The 17,569-nt window shown below is 43.8% G+C and overlaps 1 protein-coding gene, 1 non-coding gene and 1 pseudogene across 3 annotated transcripts; 2 read left to right on the forward strand and 1 right to left on the reverse strand.

Moving 5' to 3' along the window:
• The first annotated feature begins 256 nt into the window (after nucleotides 1-256).
• Nucleotides 257-5,308, forward strand: enosf1 (enolase superfamily member 1). Of its 2 annotated transcripts, XM_064948968.1 has the most exons (15): nucleotides 257-571; nucleotides 706-808; nucleotides 1,112-1,227; nucleotides 1,340-1,426; nucleotides 1,802-1,828; nucleotides 2,285-2,357; nucleotides 2,502-2,540; nucleotides 2,732-2,814; nucleotides 3,481-3,603; nucleotides 3,692-3,826; nucleotides 4,095-4,136; nucleotides 4,258-4,387; nucleotides 4,585-4,684; nucleotides 4,846-4,927; nucleotides 5,029-5,308. In XM_064948968.1, the coding sequence occupies exons 1-15, from the start codon at nucleotides 491-493 to the stop codon at nucleotides 5,113-5,115; spliced, it is 1,308 nt and encodes a 435-aa protein (XP_064805040.1). In that variant the 5' UTR covers nucleotides 257-490; the 3' UTR covers nucleotides 5,116-5,308. The 2 variants fall into 2 exon arrangements, with proteins under 2 accessions (XP_064805040.1, XP_064805041.1); XM_064948969.1 differs by lacking the exons at nucleotides 257-571; nucleotides 706-808; nucleotides 1,112-1,227; nucleotides 1,340-1,426; nucleotides 2,285-2,357 and having other exon boundaries at nucleotides 1,810-1,828.
• Nucleotides 5,309-9,479: 4,171 nt separating this feature from the next.
• Nucleotides 9,480-12,956, reverse strand: LOC135521641 (thymidylate synthase-like; annotated as a pseudogene).
• A 667-nt stretch (nucleotides 12,957-13,623) lies between these two features.
• Nucleotides 13,624-13,712, forward strand: trnas-uga (transfer RNA serine (anticodon UGA)). Its single transcript is given in 2 exon segments — nucleotides 13,624-13,662; nucleotides 13,676-13,712. It is a non-coding gene; the product is annotated as a tRNA-Ser (tRNA).
• The last annotated feature ends 3,857 nt before the right edge of the window (nucleotides 13,713-17,569 follow it).

Raw genomic sequence — 17,569 nt, forward strand, 5'->3', positions numbered from 1 at the left:
TGTCACAATGTTAATATTATTGGCATGAATTCATTTTTTGACAGTTGCATTGAGGGAGATCTATGAAACTGCCCCGGATTTATCGAGGCTGTGGCCCGTCACGTGACCAGGCGTATTGGGGAGGCCAGCCCTGCTCAAAAGTGAACGGTAATCTGCTCTGCACTCATATTGTCAACAATGCTGCGTTTCTATCAAAACCAATAACTTGCATGTGAAAACACCGAATCCTACTCATTACCCCACGCGCGTCACTTTTGCCTGTCGGACAGAACGGAGCACCCGGCTCAAGCCCAAGAGGCAGCCGGTACCCAGGAAGATTGCAATCAACGCCAAACCGGTTGTAGCCACTATGATTGCATAAAGTCATGTGAGAATCACACTTTTCCTACGCGGAAAGGCATTTCAACCAATCGCAGTGGGCGGGATTCCATGTTGAGCAAGCGATAGTACAGTAGCGGGCTACTTCCCTGTCTAAAAAAAATTGAGCAAAATGACTAAGAAAATTATAAAGTTGACTGTCCGCGATGTCAGATTTCCAACATCTTTGGAGCAACATGGTTCAGACGCAATGGTAGGTGCATCAATGCAATGAATGCGTTCTTGCAGAAGTTGCAGACAAAATTGATTTCTGCAGCACTTTCATTTTCCCCTACCTATGGTAGGCCTAAGGATCATATAGGAAAATACACATTTTGCTTCTTTCAGCACACCGACCCGGACTACTCTGTCGCCTATGTTGTCATCGAAACTGATCAAGGAATGCAAGGATATGGCTTGACTTTTACTGTGGGGAGAGGCACAGAAATTGGTAAGATTCTTGATCCAACCTTCACCATTTCAATGTGTTATTGAGTGTTCTAGTTAGTGGGCTTTGTTTAGTAGTCTAAATACATGTTATCCACAGCTACATCTTGTGGTAGTATGTGTAAACACAACACAGTCTGGCTTTGTATGCATAGGTGCAACCAGAACATAGGTACTCCCAGATCTCTAAATGATTATGCATTACATGCTAGTTGTCCTCATGTGAACCCGAATCTGCCAGTCTGAGGATAATACTGTGTACTTTTTTCAAATGACTAACATTTGTCCCTTTTTTTAAACTGTGCAGTTGTGTGCGCTGTGGAAGCCCTGTCTGCCCTAGTTGTGGGGAAATCTCTAGAGGAGATTGTGAGTGACTTCCGTGGATTTTACCGTCTCCTCACCAGCGATGGACAGATGCGATGGGTGAGTGTACACAGCCACTCCAACACAAACTACCCTAATCAATCCACACTGAGTAACTAACCTTCACTGAAAGATGTGTGTAAGCAGCTATTTTACCCCGGTCTTGTACCAGATTGGACCAGAGAAAGGAGTCATTCAGTTGGCCACTGCGGCTGTCCTGAATGCAGTATGGGACCTCTGGGCACGGTCCGAGGGCAAGGTGAGACATTGGAGTCCTGTCCCCTATATGGTGCACTAGTTTTGACCATGGCCCACATTGCCTCAGCAATCGTTGCGGTCTGAACCTTGTAACTGATTTTATTTATTTTTTCAAATGAATTGAAAGCAGTAACCCCTCAATGTACTCTGAACATGTCATAGGACCAATAAAATGTATTCTATATATATATATATATATATTTTTTTTTGTGTGTGTGTTTTTTGTTGTTGTTAATTTTGTTGTTGATTTTGGAGATGAGGGTTTCATCAGACAGCGACGCTATGGATGTTAGTGGACCAGGCATGCCAAGCAATATAGCAAGACACTTCATATGTCGAGATACTGCTAAAATGACTGTTGTCCTTTTGCCAACAGCCACTGTGGAAGCTGCTTGTTGAAATGGTAAGTTGCTGATATGGAGAGTTTTTTTAGCTTTACTCTTGAGTAAAGCATCAAACTTAAAGTTTTTTTCTTTTTTTGACAATCATATCTGTATTTTGGATGTAAATGGCATGTTCTAGAAATGTCAAGACAGAAACTTACCCAAACCAGCGATTGACATCCTCGTTCTGTAGTATGTGGGCTCGAACAAAACCTCCAAATAAGTCTTTATAGAAACGGAGAAGCTGTCAGTATAGTGATGCAGGTCTTTAGATGTGTACAAATGAAATTGTCGTGCCGAACTTTATCCGCCACGTCATATTCAGTTTTGTGCGACATTGAAATATGACCATGCGGATAAAGTTTGGAATGACACAATGTAATGTGTACATCTTGGAATGTGCTGTAATCAGACACGTTTTTAGGATGAAGTAGTGTATGTACGTGTGCCTGTACACGCTTGTGTTCTTGCCTCAGGACCCCAAAAAGCTCATCTCATGCATTGACTTCAGATATATCACTGATGCCCTTACTGAAGAGGAGGCCCTTGGTACGTCTTGCTGAACACTGTCCATAATATGTTCCTCTATTGGCCATCGGCACTCTGGTTTAACAGGTTCACAAGGTAGTCTACAAACAACATTACCTATTATCTTTGATCTGCGTGTTCTCGCTCTCTCTTTCGCTCTCTCAGATATACTTGTGAAAGCTCAGACGGGGAAGCAGCAGAGAGGTAAGCACACAAAGGGCCTCAGCGACGTTAACGGCTTTGATAAGTGGAGTTTAGTGGCTGTAATTGCTCCTCCGTGAAGTGCTTACAATCCCATAATATACTCAGTACTGCAATTATAAAAATGTACCTTCCTCTATTGGAATATGAATTTTATTAATGAAGTGTATCGATGTGAATGTATGACCTCTCAGTGGACCAGATGCTGAAGGAGGGTTATCCTGCCTATACCACCTCCTGTGCCTGGCTAGGATACTCCGACCAGCTGCTGAAACAGGTCTCCTCTCATACATATGCTGTGCATTGGTCCAAGTACCAAATGGCACCTTATTCCCTATGTAGGGCACTACGTTTTACCAGGCCCCATAGGGAAACCTTATATACAGTGTGGTCCTAAATTATTGACACCCTTAATAAAGATGAGCAATTACTGTATTAAATTACTAAAATACTGGGCTATAATTAATGCAAAAAAGGGATTGTTTTCTATACCAATACAATTTCTGAGTTTAACAAGTGATACTTTTTTGTTCTCAAAGATAGGGGTCAAAATTGACACCCCTGAAGACTTATGAATAAAGGAGTCAAAAGTGTAATATTTGGTCTCATAGTCCTAGCATGCAATGACTACATGAAGCATATACAGTTAGTTTTTTTTAATTATTATTATTATTTTGTGCCCAATAAAAATTAATGGTAAAGGTGTCACTTATTTTAAATAAGAATAGAATATTTATAAACACTTCTACATTAATGTGGATGCTACTATGATTACGTATAATGATAAGTGAAAATGTTAGAGGGTCCAAGATCATACCACCAAAGACATGCTAACCTCCCCTGTTAGTAGTAATTGTGAGAGGTTAGCATGTCTTGGGGGTATGGGTGTCAATCACTTCGGACCCCACTGTATGTCAGTCTGTGTATTTCCATCTTCCTATAGCTGTGCACCGATGCACTAAAGGATGGATGGACCAAGTTCAAAGTGAAGGTGGGGGCTGACCTAAAGGATGACATTCGCCGGTGCAGTCTCATACGGCAGATGATTGGACCCCACAACACACTGGTAAATCTGTAATGCCGTTGGATTCAGTAAACCTCATGCACAGGATTGGCTCAATTCATTCTGCAGCCAATTGTCTTCTCTGTTTCAGATGATTGATGCCAACCAAAGGTGGGACGTAGGCGAGGCCATAACCTGGGTGACCAGGCTGGCTGAGTACAAACCCCTGTGGATCGAAGAGCCCACCTCCCCTGACGATATCCTGGGACATGCTGCCATCTCCAAGGTGATGAGGGAAGGATCTGAGGCCTGGGTTCTTAATTGCTTTGTGATTCCTCACATCCTATTTCCCCGCCTCCTTTTCAACTGTATTAGAGAAGGTCCCTCCCCTTGGACCTTTTCTCCAATGTGTTTTGAGGAGTCAAGGAGATGGGATGTGAGAAATTGCGGAAGCACAAATTGAGAAACAGTCATGGATTCAGAATGAAAGGTTATTCTCCAAGCCTCGACGCTTGTTTCTGCTTAAGTTTAACGTCTCTGTTCTGCCATTGCAGGCCTTGGCGCCGCTTGGCATTGGAGTGGCCACAGGAGAACAGGTTAGGACTCCCTGTGTGTCAATGTTACTGACTCATCGTGTTCAGTGTTTAACACTAGCGCTGTCAGTATTTAGTCAGTTTAACTGATATGTAATGAATGTTGTTCTTGTGGCTCCTCCAGTGCCATAATAGAGTGATGTTCAAGCAGTTCCTCCAGGCGTCAGCGTTGCAGTTTGTCCAAATTGACAGCTGTAGACTGGGCAGTGTCAATGAGAACCTAGCTGTGCTGCTTATGGCTCACAAGTTCAAGGGTAAGACATCAGCGGTCATATTCATAAAGCATCTCGGAATAGGAGTGCTCATCTAGGATCAGTTTTGCCTTGTAGGTAAGATTGTATGGACGGGGGGGGGCTTGATCCAAGATCAGCAGATGCTTGATGAGTACGAGCCCAGCTGTGTGTGTCTCTGTGCCCGTGCTGTGTGTTTATCTTTTAATCTATTTCCCCAGTGCCTGTGTGTCCTCATGCTGGAGGTGTTGGACTGTGTGAGCTGGTTCAGCACCTGATTCTCTTTGACTACATCTCTGTGTCTGCCAGTCTTGACAACCGGTGCGTGAACATGGACATCCCAGCCCATCATTCTAAACCATTCAAGCTACAATGACATAATATAGAATATAACAATGACCCCATAATTATTTCATTTGGTTATAACTGTAATTATTTGAGCTGTGGTCAGGTGGTGAAATAAAACCTGTTCTCTTTCTCAGGATGTGTGAATTTGTGGACCACCTCCATCAGCACTTCAGAAGTCCCGTTGTGATTCAGAACGCCCACTACATGCCTCCCAAGGTATTGTTTTTATCAAAATGATCTGGTGTTGTGATCATTCATTTAAATTCTGTGGCTCTTTAAGTCATGCCCATGGTTTCTGTTGGCTATTGTTCCATCAGGATCCAGGCTACTCCTGTGAGATGTTGGAGTCGTCAGTGCAGACACACCAGTACCCTCAGGGGCAAGTGTGGAAGAAGCTCCAGTGACGAGTACGGTGTCGTGGAGGAAGCCGGGCAGTAGATTTTTCAACCAAGCACAAAGTTGCCCGACAATGATTTTCTTAAGTAACCATTGAAAAATTCCTGTATTTGGTTATCAATGCACAAGATGAAATGATTTCACTTTTGTATGTTTCTAAAAGGGATCTTTGTGCCAATAACTAAATGTATATATTCTTTATTTACCAAATTCCTGTGATACAAACATGGACCCAAGGAAAGAAACAATAGGTATTCAAAACACCCCTGAGCTAGACTAGCCTACTTTAACAACAGCTAACTAACTAACCAAAATATAGTGGGTGGTCCGCCCAGTTCTAACTAGTGTATTTAACAAAGTCTACCTACGGTTAGTGTATGCCCATGGGTGACTTGTCTTGGTTTCCCCTTTTCCCACCAGCAAACAAACACCATAACCAAAAACAATACTCACAGGTGAGGACAAAGTGCTATGGAGGTGCTCAAACAAAAGAGAGGTTAATACACAAAGAGAGAGTGAAACAGAGACCTACAGACATGGCATTTACAGAGAGATTGAGCTCTAGAGCAAACAACTGACAGGGTTTTTAAACCAAGGGAAAGGAACTGTGATTGGGTAGGAAACAGGAGGAGGTGTGTCTTCTGATTGTGGAGTGATGATTTCCACCTGTGAGGGGAGAAGGAGAGAAGAAACACACAGGATACACACAGGATGCTTGTATCCGTAACACTCCCACCCTTAAAAGAGCAGCCCTAGGGATTGCGACCACAGTACAATGAATACTCACTAGATCAACAACAAAGTCAACCTTACAAAACATACAAAAATCATCATTACACATGAGATTGGCGTTGTCTATCAGGAGTTTGAAGCATATAGTCAGTTTCACTTATTTTCTTTTCAATTAAATAAGGACCAGAGAAACGAGATGACAGTGAAGATCCTGGAACAGGTAATAACACCAGTACTTGGTCACCTGGCTGTAGTGGATGAGAAACAGCTTCTTTATCATAGTGTCTCTTCATGCTCCTCTGTGAGGAAGACAGAGCTTCCTTTGCGAGAGCACAAGCTTGGTGTAGGCGCTCACGAAAGCGACTAACGTAGTCCAACACATTCTCATCTCCTGTACACAACTCTTGGGACAAGAACTGTTCTTTAAGGTGTTTCATTTGTCCTCTCACTGTGTGACCAAACACTAGTTCAGCCGGGCTGAAACCTAGGGACTCCTGCACAGTTTCATGAGCAGAAAACAAAACTCGAGGAACTCCCTCATCCCAATCTTTCTCAGATTCCAAACAATATTTACGTAGCATAGACTTCAGTGTCTGATGCCATCTTTCAAGTGCACCCTGAGACTCTGGGTGATAGGTGCTTGACACACGGTGTGTAATTGACAAGGATTTTAACACCTGCTTGAAGAGCTTGGATAGGAAATTGGTACCTTGATCACTTTGTACCACCTTAGGTAACCCAAATTTCATTAAGGCTTTACTCATTACCGGGGCTGTAATCCTTTGCAGAGGAATGGCCTCGGTATCTTGTAGCCATACACATAATCTTAACAAAAACTGGTTACCCGATTTTGTCTTCGGTAACGGGTCCGACACAATCAACCACCACATGCTCGAATGGTTCACCTATGACAGGTATGGGACAAAGAGGAGCGGGAGGAATAACCTGATTTGGTTTTCCTGTTATCTGACATGTGTGGCATGTCCGACAGAACTGAGCCACATCTTGTTTTAAACCCGGCCAAAAGAAATGTCGAAGGATCCGATCATAAGTCTTTGTGATTCCTAAATGACCAGACCACTGGTGATCATGAGCAAGGGATAACACATTTTGTCAAAAGGCTGTAGGAATCACTATTTGATAAACAGCATTCCAATCTCCACACGCATCAACATGGGATTTCGATTTACGCATGAGGAGATTACCATCAATGAAGTAAGCCACGTTCTTCTTCACATGTTCCAATGAGACAACACTAGAAAAACATTTAGCAAGCATATTGTCAACCTTTTGGTTAGCAATCAGCTGCTCACGAGTGACTGGTAACTGTATTGCATCAGCAATAAGTTCAACGTTCTTTGATTCTTTCCTGGGCTGTTTGTCAGAGGTGATCAGCTTCTCAGGAGTATCAAACAATCCATCCTCTTGATCAACCTCTTTGAACAGAACAGTGTTCGACAAATCTCTCTCATCACCCTCTTGTCGTGCCTGAGCACGAGTGACAGCACAAGTGGGGAACACGTGGATAATTTTGTGCCAGCTCATTCGAGAGAGTGGTCACTTTTATCCAATACTTCCAATACGGGTACTACCTTTCCTACGGCAATATCGTTACCCATTATAAAGGTCACACCTTTCACTGGCAACATAGGACGTACCCCCACTCTGAATATTCCACTGATTAACTCAGAGTGTACTTTCACAAAGTGCAATGGCACTGGGAGAAAACCCATTTCAATACCCTGCACTAACACACTGCAACCACAGTATGTATCGTCAGATAAGGGCAACACATCAGACAATATAAACGACTGCGCCCACCAGTATCTCTAAGGATTTTAACCGGACGCTGCTTCGTCATTCATTAGGGACACAAACCCCTCAAATGAATGGTTCATAATTGCGGTCGGGGACTGAGACTTTCAAACTACAGTTACCCTGAGGCACCTGTTTTGTTGCAGACCTCACAACTGTACGAATTAGACCAACACCTGTTGGGGGCTTGGCATGAAGAGGCATCCCTTGTTTGCGTTTTAAGCAGGAAGCAATCATTAATCATATGTCCCACTTTATGACAATAGAAACAGGGACGCTCATTCTTCTGGCGTGCTTGATATACTATTGCTGGCCAACTAGGGCTAAAAGTAGGCAACTCTGTGGCTCTACTCTCAGTTTGAGCCGAAAACACACTCTTGTGCGTCAACACAAACTTGTCTGCCAACACAGACGCTTCTGCCAGGGAGGATACTTTCTGTTCGTTTAGGTAAACTACAATGCGTCCGGCTAAGCAATTTTTAAACTCTTCCAACAAGATTAACTCCCGGAGAGAGTTGTAATAAGTTACCTTACTAGCAGCATGCCATTTATCAAACAGATTTCCCTTGTCTCTAGCAAATTCCACATAAGTCTTACTAGAAGACTTTCTATGAGACCTAAATCTCTGTCGGTATGCCTCAGGCGCAAGCTTATAGGCACGAAGAACAGTAGCTTTGACCACTTCATAATTCAAACTGTCCTCCAGAGGTAGCGCTGACAAAACCTCTTGTGCTTTACCAGTTAATTTACACTGAAGCAATAGGCACCATATGTCTTCAGGCCATTTCAATGCTACGGCTATACGCTCAAATACACAAAAATAGGAGTCAACCTCCGACTCTCTGAACAAAGGTACTAAGGCAATCTGCCTACTAATGTCAAACGTGTTTGAGGACACAGCAGGTGAGGACGACTCACTAACAGTGACAGCAGGACCGGAGGCTAGCCTCGCTGTCTCTGCCTCCAGTTCCATCTGGCGCATTTTAAACGTCATCTGCCGCTATTCTTTATCTGCCTCAATTTTACACATCTCCAAATCTAACTGCCGCTGTTCTCGTTCTTTTTCTGCCTCAATTTTACACATCTCCAACTGGAGAGTCTCTCGCCTAATTTGGGCTCTCTCTTCCGCCTCCAGTTGGAACTGTGCTAAACTGAAATCCCTCCTGGCATCACCGTTTGACTGTGGGGAGAGTGGATCAAAACGGGACAATGTGGCTGGTGTTTTAGCCTCACCCTCATTATCAGACACCAATGGGCTTACAGGAGCAGCAACATCCCCTACAGGGGTAGTAGGCTCAGGCAGTGGTAACACAAGCACCTGCTCTTCCAACAATACATTGAACACTAGCTGTTTAACCTCCGCCTTAACTAAACTCTGTGGAATCGATATTGAATAATGGTCAGCCAAGGTCATTAAATCAACTCTACGACATTTATCAAAAACCTCCCACGAAGGGTTATCCAAAAAGGACTTCAACTCAAAAGTAGCCATCTTAACCTACTTCAGCCAACGAAAATAGCAAACACTAATGCTACCTCAGCCATAACGTTCAACACTGAACTATACCACTAAAACAATCTGCATGAGCGGCATGGGTGTCAGTAAAGACAAATCCCGGATGAGCCCCCACTTATGGTACGAATCACTTTTGGCCCGACAGTCTAGGGGGGATGGTAATGAGACCCGTAACATAACTCAGGCAAATTATAATAGTGACAAAGTAAAAGTGTGAACGAAATAACCAGGACAACTGAAATCTACCGTCAAACTCAAAGTTTATTTGAAAACACACGGTAATGGGGGGGAGCAGGAAAAGGGGCTGAGCTGGACCCAAGGAAAGAAACAATTCAAAGTATTCAAAACACCCCTGAGCTAGACTAGCCTACTTTAACAACAGCTAACCAAAATACAGTGGGTGGTCCACCCAGTTCTAACTAGCGTATTTAAAGTCTACCTACGGGTAGTGTATGCCCATGGGCGACTTGTCTTGGTTTCCCCTTTTCCCACCAGCAAACAAACACCATAACCAAAAACAATACTCACAGGTGAGGACAAAGTGCTATGGAGGTGCTCAAACAAAAGAGAGGTTACTACACAAAGAGAGAGTGAAACAGAGAGACCTACAGACATGGCATTTACAGAGAGATTGAGCTCTAGGGCAAACAACTGACAGGGTTTTTAAACCAAGGGAAAGGAACTGTGATTGGGTAGGAAACAGGAGGAGGTGTGTCTTCTGATTGGGGAGTGATGATTTACACCTGTGAGGGGAGAAGGAGAGAAAAGAAACACACACAGGATATACACAGGATGCTTGTATCCGTAACAAACAATAAAATACACAATTGAATCTAAAAAGGCAACAAGTAGACACTGTACTGTACCAGAATATTTAAATCAAAAGGAAAACCTCCACCCAGATATTATATATTACACTGAACAAAAATATAAACACAACATTTAAAGTGTTGGTTTCATGAGCTGAAATAAAAGATCCCAGAATTGTTCCATATGCCCAAAAAAGCTTTTTTTTTTTTGTTTTGTGCACAAATTTGTTTACATCCCTTTTACGGCGCATTTCTCCTTTGCCAGGATAATCTATCCACCTGACAGGTGTGGCATATCAAGAAGCTGATTAAAGAGCATGATCATTACACAGGTGCAGCTTGTGCTGTGGACAAATGGCCACTGAAATGTGCCGTTGTCACAACAATGCCACAGATGTCAAGTTGAGGGAGCATGCAATTGGCATGCTGACTGCAGGAATGTCCACCAGAGCTGTTGCCAGAGAATTGAATGTACATTTCTCTACCATAAGCCACTTCTGTCATTTTCGAGAATGACCGACAGAAGTCGCAGCAGTTTCAACTGTACCAGGCGGATGGCTTGTAATGGTGTTGTGTGGGTAAGCAGTTTGCTGATGTCAACATTGTGAACAGTGACCCGTGGTGGTGAGGTTATGGGCAGGCGTAAGCTACAATAAATGAATAATTGCATTTTAATCTATGGAAATTTTAATGCACAGAAATTCAATGACGAGGGCTCATTGTCGGTCCATTAATCCGCCGCAATTACCTCATGTTTCCGCATAATGCATGGCCAAGTGTTGCAAGGATCTGTACACAATTCCTGGAAGCTGAAATGTCCCAGTTCTTCCATGGCCTGCGTACTCGGACATGTCTCCCATTGAGCGTGTTTGGGATGGTCTGGATCGACATGTACAACAGTGTTCCAGTTCCCGCCAATATCCAGCAACTTCGCACAGCCATTGAAGCGTGGGACAACATTCCACAGGCCACAATTAACAGCCTGATCAACTCTATGCGAGGGTGTCGCGCTACACAAGGCAAATGAATGGTGGTCACACCAGATAGAAACTGGGTTTCTGACCCATGCCCCTATTTTTTTTAAAGGTATCTCTGACCAACCGATGCATATCTGTATTCAGAATTATGTGAAATCCATAGATTAGGGCCTAATGAATTTATTTCAATTGACATTTCCTTACATGAGCTATACTTCAGTAAAATCTTTGAAATTGTTGCATGGTGTTTTATTTTTGTTCATTGTAGTTAATTGAAGGCCATTTAAACTGCCATCTGCATTTTGATGATGCGTTGGAGATTGTAGTCAACGATCTTAGTCTTCTGCACGTAAGTCATCTATTTTTGTTCCACTGTCCGAATGAGCTTCAGCTTGGGGAAGGGCCGAATCTCTCTGGAGCTGTAAAGGAAGAGTCATCACGTTTGGGCCGCGGCCAGACATTTTGTGTCAGAAAATGATGGATTGAGCCAATGGTTTTGCAATGGGAGTCATCCGTTGACGGATAATGGACGACCGTCCGTCAAACGCACAATATGTAGGCCTTTGTACGTTTTGCAACCAGTCTAAAGATAGTTGAACTTTTGATGGACAAATACAGAAGGATAAATGTGTATTTGTTTTCATGCGTCTGTGTGGCCATAGCTTTACACACTTGTCACTGCAGTGTGTATATCTCAGTTGTTGTATCTGTCATGAACCTACTTTCACCAGGCTGGAGGGAGAAAGGCAGGAATGAAATACCTTATTTTACTACCCTGCTTTTATTATAGACCGGTTATTACACTTAAAAGATCATCCTTTGTGTCGAAGGGAGGGTGTTAGCGAATAGGGGATTTAAGCTGGTGTCTGCCCCACCTCAAGTCCTGTGATGTGGGCGATCATGTAGGTGAGGGTGGCGTAGCTGGCGATGTTGAAGGGCACTCCCAGGCCCATGTCCCCCGAGCACTGGTACAGCTGGCACGGCAGCTTCCCGTCAATTGAATACAACTGACGCAGGGCAAGGCAGGGGGGCAGCGCCATATGGTCTGGGAACAACACAGGCACAGGTGTGTGAGCAATACAAACCAACATTGACTATTAAGTGTATACACAGGGAAGTCAGTGAAGACTGTCAGATGCCTTTGAGGTTCCACGCACACATGATGATTCTTCTGGATTGATCTTGATTGTGTCAACTTTCTGTAGTTAGTCCACACTTTGGCCTGTGTAATCTATAAGGGAAGTATTATCCATGAAAATTAAGCACTAGTTAAATTTTTTTGAATTGAAACACTCATATCATAATCCAACAGTACCATGTTAGAGTGTGGTGTACCTGCGTGCATATTTCTGTATTCCACACCATAGTGCCTCCACTGGAAACTATACACAGGTCCCAGGTCTCCCTCATCCCGGTCTCTGAACCCCATCTTGTCCAAGAAGTGTCAGGACCCGTTTGCATCTCAAATCTTCACCCCTTTCTCTGAGCTCCTTGGCATTTGTTGAGTCCTGCAGCATACACACACAGAGACCTGTCAACTTTTCTGTCCCCTGTATGGTATGGAGCACCACCTACTGGATGTAGTATGCAAGTGCGTAGGCAGACCTACAATTCAATGCATTTTAGCTAACACACAAGTGTGGAATATTTCAGAGGATATGGTTTCATTCTTACTTTGATAAACCAAAGTAGTTTTTCAAGAATTCCTTTCCAGAAAAACGATTTTCGGCGTCAACAAAGGAAACTGATCTGGAATGATAAACTAATTTGCAAGATGGCGCCGACAGATGGTCGCCTCGCTTCGAGTCCTTAGGAAACTATGCAGTATTTTGTTTTGTTATGTATCATTTCTTTGATTGTTAGGCCAGAAAATCTTAAGTGTTATTACATACAGCCGGGAAGAACTATTGGCTATAAGAGCATCGTCAACTTACCACATTACGACCAGGAATACGACTTTCCCGAAGCAGATCCTTTGTTTGGACCACCAGCCAGGACATTGGATCTAATCCCAGAGGCCGACCCAAAACAACGTCGCTGCAGAAGAGGTAGACGGAGCGGCCTCCTGGTCAGACTTCAAAAGCGTGCACACTGCTTCCGAGTATATTGCTCGCCAATATCCAGTCTCTAGATAACAAGGTATATGAAAGTAGGGCAAGGGTTGCCTTCCAGAAAGACATCAGAGATTGTAACATTCTCTGTTTCACAGAAACATGGCTCTCTCGGGATATGTTGTCGGTGTCGGTGCAGCCACCGGGTTTCTTCATGCGTCGTGCAGACAGAAATAAACATCTCTCTGGGAAGAAGAAGAGCAGGGGTGTATGTTTCATGATTAATGACTCATGACTCATGGTGTAAAAACATCATACAGGAACTCAAGTCCTTTTGTTCACCTGACCTAGAATTCCTTACAATCAAATGCCGGCCATATTAAGAGAATTCTCGTCGGTTATTGTCACAGCTGTGCATATACCCCCTCAAGCAGACACCACAACGGCCCTCAAGGAGCTTCACTGGACTCTATGTAAACTGGAAACCATATATCATGAGGCTGCATTTATTATAGCTGGGGATTTTAACAAAGCAAATTTGAGAACAAGGCTTCTTATATTCTACCAGCACATTGATTGTTGCGCGGGCAAAACACTATCATTTGCTACTCTTGTGGGTCCTGTGTGGCTCAGTCGGTAGAGCATGGCGCTTGAGCATGGCGCTTGCAACGCCAAGCGTCGTGGGTTCGATTCCCGCTGGGACCACCCATATGTAAAAGCAGTGGCCCCAGCCGACTTGTAAGTCGCTTTGGACAAAAGCGTCTGCTAAATGGGATATATTAATGGGATATATTATATATTATTATATATTATTATATTATTACTCTACCTTCTGCGATGCATACAAGGCCCTCTCCCGCCCTCCCTTCGGCAAATCCAACCACGACTCCATTTTGCTCCTACCGTCCTATAGGCAGAAACTCAAACAGGATGTACGCTTAAAGATTGTTTTGATCACACGGACTGGGAAATGTTCCACGCAGCCTCAGAGAATGACATTGATCTATACGCTGACTCATGAGTGAGTTTATAAAGAAGTGCATTGGAGATGTTGTACCCACTGTGACTATTAAAACCTACCCTAACCAGAAACCATGGATAGATAGTGGCATTTGTGCAAAACTGAAAGCGCGAACCACCGCATTTAACCATGGAAAGGTGACTGGGAATATGGCTGAAAATAAACAGTGTAGTTATTCCCTCCGCAAGGCAATCAAACAAGCAAAATGTTGATATAGGGACAAAGTGGAGTTGCAATTCAACGGCTCAGACACAAGACCTATGTTGCAGGGTCTACAGGCAATTACAGACTACAGAAAGAAATCCAGCCAAGTCATGGACACCAACGTCTTGCTTCCAGACAAACTAAACACATTTGCCTGCTTTGAGAAAAATACAATACTGTGGGCCTCCTTCTTCGTGACCGACGTAAGACATTTAAACATGTTAACCCTCGCAAGGCTACTGACCCAGACAGCATCCTTAGCTGCGTCCTCAGAGCATGCATAGACCAGCTGGCTCGTGTGTTTACGGACATATTCAATCGCTCCTTATCCCAGCCTGCTGTCCCCACATGCTTCAAGATGGCCACCATTGTTCCTGTACCCAAGAAGGCAAAGATAACTGAACTAAATGGCTGACTACCGCCCCATAGCACTCACTTACGTCATCATGAAGTGCTTTGAGAGACTAGTCAATGATCATATCACCTCCACCTTACCTTCCACCCTAGACCCACTTCAGTTTGCATACCGCCCCAACAGGTCTACAGACGATGCCTACAGCTCAGCCTTCAACATCATAGTACCCTCCAAGCTCGTCATTAAGCTTGAGGCCCTGAGTCTCAACCCCACCCTGTGCAATTGGGTCCTGGGCTTTCTGACGAGCCGCCCCCAGGGAGTGGAGGTAGGAAACACGACTCCAATTCGCTGATCCTCAACACTGGGGCCCCACAAAGGTGCGTGCTCAGCCCCCTCCTGTACTCCCTGTTCACTTATGACTGCGTGGCCAGGCACGCCACCAACTCAATCATCAAGTTTGCAGACGACACAACAGTAGCGGGCTTGATTACCAACAACGACGAGGCAGCCTGCAGGGAGGAGGTGAGGGCACTCGAGGTGTAGTGTCAGGAAAACAACCTCTCACTCAACGTCAACAAAACAAAGGAGATGATCGTGGACCTCAGGAAACAGCAGAGGGAGCACCACCCTATCCACATCGACAGGACAGCAGTAGAGAAAGAAGAAAGTTTTAAGTACACATCACAGACAAACTGAAATTGTCCACCCACAAAGACAGTGTGGTGAAGAAGGCAGCATCTCTTCAACCTCAGGAGGCTGAAGAAATTTGACTTGTCAACTAAAACTCTCACAAACTCACAACGCATCACCGGGGGGAAACTACCTGCCCTCCAGGACACCTACAGCACCCGATGTCACAGGAAGGCCAAACAGATCGAGGACAACAACCACCCGAGCCCGAGCCACTGCCTGTTCACCCTGCTACCATCCAGAAGGCTGCTGCCTACATACAGACTTGAATCATTAGCCACTTTAAGAAATGGATCACTAGTCACTTTAAATAAGGCCACTTTAATAATGTTTACACATCTTACATGACTCATCTCATATGTATATACTGTATTTTATATCTATTGCATCTTGCCTATGCCGCTCTGTCATCACTCAGCCATATATTTATATGTACATATTCTTATTCCATCCCTTTAGATGTGTGTGTATTAGGTAGTTGTTGTGGAATTCTTAAATTACGTGTTAGATATTGCTGCACGGTCGGAACTAGAAGCACAAGCACTTTGCTACATTTGCATTAACATCTGCTAACCATGTATGGAACCAATGCAATTTGATTTGAAATAGTTAGCTGGTCATTTGAACACTCATGCCAAGTTCCAGGAAGGTGGTAGTGCTTTGTTGTTGCATGCAATTCCCGCCATGTCAAAATATTACATTGGTTTCAGTCGTGCGTTTCAAACTGGATGCTATGGATGCAAGGACACACCATCCATTATATCAAAGGGCTCTATTCAATCTGTACAGCTGAAGCATTACAGAAGCGTTACAGATTCTGAGATAGAAATGTAAAGGTCATTTTCGATTTACCTGACATACAGTGGGGCAAAAAAGTATTTAGTCAGCCACCAATTGTGCAAGTTCTCCCACTTAAAAAGATGAGAGAGGCCTGTAATTTTCATCATAGGTACACTTCAACTATGACAGACAAAATGAGAAAACAAAATCCAGAAAATTACATTGTAGGATTTTTTATGAATTTATTTGCAAATTATGGTGGAAAATAAGTATTTGGTCACCTACAAACAAGCAAGATTTCTGGCTCTAACAGACCTGTAACTTCTTCTTTAAAGAGGCTCCTCTGTCCTTAACTCGTTACCTGTATTAATGGCACCTGATTGAACTTGTTATCAGTATAAAAGACACCTGTCCACAACCTCAAACAGTCACACTCCAAACTCCACTATGGCCTAGACCAAAGAGCTGTCAAAGGACACCAGAAACAAAATTGTCGACCTGCACCAGGCTGGGAAGACTGAATCTGCAATAGGTAAGCAGCTTGGTTTGAAGAAATCAACTGTGGGAGCAATTATTAGGAAATGGAAGACATACCATACCACTGGTAATCTCCCTCGATCAGGGGCTCCACGCAAGATCTCACCCCGTCGGGTCAAAATGATCACAAGCAAAAATCCCAGAACCACACGTCGGGACCTAGTGAATGACCTGCAGAGAGCTGGGACCAAAGTAACAACGCCTACCATCAGTAACACACTACGCCGCCAGGGACTCAAATCCTGCAGTGCCAGACGTGTCCCCCTGCTTAAGCCAGTACATGTCCAGGCCCGTCTGAAGCTTGCTTGAGAGCATTTGGATGATCCAGAAGAAGATTGGGAGAATGTCATATGGTCAGATGAAACCAAAATAGAACTTTTTGGTAAAAAGTCAACTCGTTTTTTTTGGAGGACAAAGAATGACGAGTTGCATCCAAAGAACACCAACACCATACCTACTGTGAAGCATGGGGTTGGAAACATCATGCTTTGGGGCTGTTTTTCTGCAAAGGGACCAGGACGACTGATCCGTGTAAAGGAAAGAATGAATGGAGCCATGTATCGTGAGATTTTGAGTGAAAACCTCCTTCCATCAGCAAGGGCATTGAAGATGAAACGTGGCTGGGACTTTCAGCATGACCATGATCCCAAACACACCGCCCGGGCTAAGAAGGATTGGCTTTGTAAGAAGCATTTCAAGGTCCTGGAGTGGCCTAGCCAGTCTCCAGATCTCAACCCCATAGAAATCTTTGGAGGGAGTTGAAAGTCCATGTTGCCCAGCAACACCCTCAAAACATCACTGCTCTAGAGGAGATCTGCATGGACGAATGGGCCAAAATACCAGCAACAGTGTGTGAAAACCTTGTGAAGACTTACAGAAAACGTTTGACCTCTGTCATTGCCAACAAAGAGTATATAACAAAGTATTGAGATAAACTTTTGTTATTGACCAAATACTTATTTTCCACCATAATTT

This window comes from Oncorhynchus masou, chromosome 30 (genome assembly GCF_036934945.1).
Source record: "Oncorhynchus masou masou isolate Uvic2021 chromosome 30, UVic_Omas_1.1, whole genome shotgun sequence".
Classification (NCBI taxonomy): Eukaryota; Metazoa; Chordata; class Actinopteri; order Salmoniformes; family Salmonidae; genus Oncorhynchus; species Oncorhynchus masou.